At 31.1% G+C, this 5,853-nt stretch overlaps 1 protein-coding gene across 1 annotated transcript; it reads left to right on the forward strand.

Annotated features, from left to right (window-relative positions):
• Nucleotides 1-324: 324 nt before the first annotated feature.
• Nucleotides 325-5,066, forward strand: LOC126784856 (2-oxoglutarate-dependent dioxygenase 19-like). Its single transcript, XM_050510376.1, has 4 exons — nucleotides 325-570; nucleotides 3,632-3,855; nucleotides 3,981-4,311; nucleotides 4,782-5,066. Exons 1-4 carry the CDS (start codon nucleotides 325-327, stop codon nucleotides 5,028-5,030), a joined length of 1,050 nt encoding a protein of 349 aa, XP_050366333.1. The 3' UTR covers nucleotides 5,031-5,066.
• The last annotated feature ends 787 nt before the right edge of the window (nucleotides 5,067-5,853 follow it).

Here is a 5,853-nt window from a genome sequence, read left to right on the forward strand (position 1 = left end):
CCCATATGTATGACTGTATGAGTACACAACAAGGGCACCAACTTCTTGTTTGTCGTGACAGAAGAAACTAGCTACAAGATACAGTTGAAAACAGTTTAAAATGGCTAACCGAATACGAAATAGATTATGAAGGTTCATTTAGTCTACCATTATCAATAATTTAAACATACCGAAAATATTTTTCTAGCCAGCTATTACCCCACATTACGCTTATAAATTGGGGCAACGTATACCAAAGCATGCAGAACTCATCCACTCGATATTTTTCCATCTCCCTTAGGTTTTCATTCTCTCTGCTCTCTTTAGCTAAAAGTACGTACAGAAATGGCTGAGACGATGAGTCCGGTGCTTATCAACCCTAGACCTTTTGCATCCAGTATTAGTACCGTCATCAGCACCCAACACTCATTCCCCAGAGTCCAGAACCTTCATGTCGACACCATTTTGGCTGTTGATGATATTGAAATCCCTACAGTTGATTTTTCTGTGCTACTCTCTGATGATCTGAAAAAGAGATCTAAGGCAATTGAAAACATCGGCAATGTCTGCGAGGAGTTTGGCTTCTTCTATGTATGTTACTTCGTTCGGTTCTCATTTTGCAAATGATATACTTTAGGCAAAAATATCAATTTGCACCTCAAACTTGGACATAATTGTCAGTTTGCACTCCGAACTTGCGTTTGAGTCAATTTGCCTCTTAAATTTGGTAACAATTGTCGATTTGCACCTCATTCATTAAATTTAATGTTTTCCATCCAATTTTAAGTCACATGTCATGCATTTGAGGGACAATATTGTCATTATATATTTATTCATATTTAATAATTAAATAAATTAATATAATTTCTTAAGAGAAAATTAAAAATAAATGTGTACATATAAATATATATATACACAAAACACTATATTTGAATGGGTGGGTATGTTCAATATATAATTCGAAGTAGGGTTATGTATGTAGAAAAAGATGTAAATAAATAATTTGATTAAAAAAATAATCCTCATTTTAAAGAATATTTTTATTTGTTTTTAAGAAAAATATAAATAGAAAATGATAACATTACCCCTCTAGTACATGACATGTGACACAAAATTAGATAGAAAACAGTTAAATTTAACGGATGAGGTAGAAATCGGCAATTTTTATCATGTTTAGTAGATAAATTGACTCATATGGAAGTTCAGGGTGCAAATTGACAATTTCAGCCAAATTTAGGGTGTATTTTGACAATTTTGCATATACTTTATTGCGATTTTTATATTAATACTTTAGCGCTACCAAGTAGCAGGAATTTTCTATCGTATTGGTAGGTATATGGTACTGTGGCTTTTTCAATATTTTGGGCATTTGATTGCTAATATATCTAACGGTCATAAATATTAGAAGAGAGGTGACCTAATGATCCAGTGACTTACGAATATTTTATTTTTAACAATCAATTCATTGCTTCCATTTTAATAACCCATTAATTTTCTTCCTAATTAACCACATCATTTTACGAAATTTAAATTAGTTTTTTATTTTCTTCTAACTTTTTCTTTTCATATTTTGGTTATTAATTTATTTTTCCTTTTAATGATCAACTAATTGCTTTCATTTTAATAACCTATTAATTTTCTTAGACTTTTTCTTAAATAATATCCCGATTAATCACGTCGATTTAGGAAATCAAAATTCTTCTAACTTATATTAACATCGGCCAAAGATTATCGGGTACATTAATATCATTGTATACTAATGTTGATATGGTGCATTCAATCGTCTCACGATCGTCTGTATATATGTTTACATGGTGTACATTTGTAATTGTTCTCTTATGCACGTATGATATGTCTATATGCTATATATATATAGTGCACATTAATATCACTGTATACTAATATACATATTGTGCACTCAATCCTCTCATCTAGTTACTGTGTATATGTTTACATGATGTAAATTTGTAGTTGTTCTCTATATAAGATTTGCACATAGATTATAAAAAAGGGACTTTGAATAGGGAGACTTTAGAAAGAAAGAGATTTGTAAGCAATAGCATTACTAAAGAATTAAGCATAAGAAACTACTAAAGGCCACAATAACCGATTAGCCTCAAGTTTGTCACTTTATTGTAAGAAAGAATAACCAATGACGCGGAAACTAGTGCAGATCCGATCATCAATTACTATTTTCGGTTCAAAATAAAACAATTTACCACATCGTTAGATTTTCTTAGATATTTGTGTATAAATGATAAAAAAATGATTACTTTAGTGACTATATACTTTACCACAACCATAACAATTGATGTTAAAGCTGAAATTTTTGTTGAAAATATTGTAAGTACTCAAAGTATAACCAATTTACTAGTTCAAGAACAGTTTTTCAAGTGCGAGAACAATTTTGTTGTCAGAGTTATAAATTTATATGTTTTTGTTATTAATGAAAAGATTACTTTAGTGTTTATCAAAATCACAACTATGAATTTTAAAGTGGTAAATATTGTTCAAATTGTGGTATATACTCCTCCTATAAAAATTTTACTACTCTTAGGAGAGTTTTACAAGTGCGGCGACCAAGTTGTTGTGACAACGGAAATTTTATATATTTTTTATTATTAATGAAATGATTACTTTAATAACTAAGCATCTTACAACAAACACAATAGGTCAATAGGTGATGTTAAAACGGTAATCAGGTTATGATTTTATTATTACTAAAATTGAACTGAGGTACTAGTTTGTGGACAATATTACAACAGTTACAACAATTTCATTTTCAATATGGTAAATTGTTTTATTTCATATTATTAATGTTAGATTACTAAAATGACTGTCCAATTTACCACAATGCATAATTATTGATATCAAGATAGTAACATTTGTTCTAGTTGTAGTAATTACGTTTTTAACTACATGATTTATAAGATTATCAACTATTTAACAATTTAAAGATGTTTGTGTTACGAAGATGATAAAACTAATATTAGACTAAAATATATATACAAGTACTTAATATTGTAAGTATGTTTTCAATTTGATAAACAAGTTCTCCATCTAATAAAAAATTTCTAATTATGATATTTACATTTTTACTACTCAATTACAATAATCACAGTAAGTGTGATCCTAAGCTGTAATTTAAGTTCTAGTTAGTGTAACTTATTATTTGACAATACAAGTTATATGGTTTTGAACAATTTTTCATATTTCGTTATTGTTAATATGATAAATTTTATTTACACATGCAACTTTTAATTGGGTAACTTATTAACCAAATCAACAAGTTTTCACTTTATTAATTTATTAAAATAAAAAATAATAAAAAGTGAAGATACGTGATACATCCCAGTAACGTAACGTAGGCGACCCAAGTATCATCATCTTTTACTTGATAGTTTGAGAGGATGCGTTAAACATGCTAAACAAATTTTGGAACTTTTAATTAGTACCGAATCCCTAAATCCCTAATATGAAAATCTCCACGGTTTTCACTTGCTTGCAAATGTTTACATTAACTATATGCTCTTTAATATGTAAATTTCTCCTTAAACTTCAGTTCATTTCTTTGGATATATTAATATATTTTTTGCACGTCGATCAACATATATGCACTAGTATTAATAGGGTTTCAAATGTTTTCGATCAGCTGGTAAATCATGGCGTATCAGATGAGGTGTTAAAGAGTGTTTTCACAGGAATATCTGAATTCTTCAATCCAGTGGAAATCAATGACCGAAAGCAGTATGAGAAAAAGAACCCAACAGATAGAATACGATGGGGTCTCCAATCTTCTCTTGGGGAGAATAGAGAATATCTCAAGGTGATTGCATATCCTGATTACCACTGCCCTACTAAACCAGCTGGTTTCAGGTATAACTCAATTATACATGTTCTAATCTTCTTTCTTATATAGTGCTGGAGGCCGTTAGTACCTACAAATCTAACTGCAAAGTTAATATGGATGGTATTTTCATGTTTTTGTTTCCTACATACAGTGATGCTATGGAAGAATATTTTAAAAGACTGAGAGTTATAGTAGATCGTTTGGGAAAGGCAGTTTCAAAAGCCCTGGGATTTGAAGAATGCTACTTAGAAAAAGCTTTTAAGCTGAACTCGGGGTTCGATATGTCTGCAATGAACTTGTACCCACCCAACTTCAAATCAAAAGGTTCTATTGGTGTGCCTAACCATACTGATCCTGGCTTTTTTGTTTCCCTCATCCAAGATGTGAATAGTGGCCTGCAAATACTATCCCATAAGGGAGACTGGATCAATGTTAACATGCCCAGTGATGCTATTTTCATAAATCTTGGAGACCATCTTGAGGTACATTAATTTTGCGCTACGTACGAGAAATATATGAATTCACATAATCCATCTATATATGTTTTGCTTATGTCTATGTATTTTGCATATATATATATATATATATATATATATATATATATATATATGCATGATCATGAATATGGCCACATATGCACGTACTCTGTGTGAGGTTTTGAACATGCGTGCATGTGATTCGATCAATACTATTTGAAATCATGAGGTCTACTTAGATCTCCTAATTAATTTTTTGGAAAATTCATCCAAATCTGCTCTTGAAGTAATCAGATACTACTATATTATCAGGCGATTATTGATGTAATAACTCATTTCAGATTATTTTTCTACCATTCAAATGACCATCGATCCTAGTATATATAAAGTACTTTGTAATTTAAAATCAAGAGGCCTTTTAAAAAAAAAAAGAGTGATCTAGTTTGTACTAGCTAATTATTTGTTCATTGCTATAGATTTTAACAAATGGGAAGTACAAGAGCCATGTACATCGTGTTGTTGTGGACAACAACAAAGTGAAGAGAATTTCAGTGGCCACACTCCATGGTCCTTCGTTGGACTCGTTTGTGTCTCCAGCACCAGAATTCGTTGATGAGTCTCACCCCCCTATGTATCGTGGAATGACTTACAAGCAATCTCTGGAGGCTAACGGCGGCGACGAGATAGATGTTCAATCAAGTCTTGAACAAATTCGGATCAAATAATATGTCTAAGCCATCGAGTATCAATATCAAGTTATCTGCAGTATCAATATCAGTATATCACATATGTGATAGTCATAGAAATAATAGAATAGTAGCCCTTACGTACGCGCGTGCAGTAACAATATTATTGTGTGAAATTGAATAAGGTCACCGAAGTGATCGATCTATTAGTGATGTTCTCATCCTTCGATACATCAATGTTAATTGACATTTGATCATTTTTCATTGTAATAAAAAATAAAATACTTGATATATATATATATATATGTATATGTATGAAATTTATCCTTATGAATTTATGTAGAACAATTTTGATAAGAGGTGGATTGTTTGATTTTTAGAAGAGTACGTGGAAGGTATACTGAGATCGCTTTGTGCGTAAGCGCACATATGGATTGATGAATCTGATTAAGTCTTGGCATATAGCAGGGTGTAGTGCCGTATTGTTTAGTCTGATTCTTCGCTATTTGATATCTATATATCGTTAAATACAATCTTGTTAGAGTTGCTTGCCTAAGGCTTAATCTGGGATTGAAGTGAAAAGAACTAAACATGGCAAGTTTTTTAAAGCAATAAGTCAATAACTCTCAAATAATGAACTCAGATTGTGAGAAAACACTGTGAGAAAAGGAAGATTATGGTTGTCGTCCCTGTCCGGTGGCTTGCCTCTTTTTTGAGCCAGATCTTAGTTGCTCACGATCTTACTGCCCTGATTTTAGACCTTCATTTTAGTTGTTATGAAATTACTAGCTAATAATTCAGTTACTTCTTGTTTGAGTCAGATCTAAGAAACCCACACATGATTTGGAGAAACTAGTTATAG

This window comes from Argentina anserina, chromosome 2 (genome assembly GCF_933775445.1).
Source record: "Argentina anserina chromosome 2, drPotAnse1.1, whole genome shotgun sequence".
In the NCBI taxonomy this organism is placed as follows: Eukaryota; Viridiplantae; Streptophyta; class Magnoliopsida; order Rosales; family Rosaceae; genus Argentina; species Argentina anserina.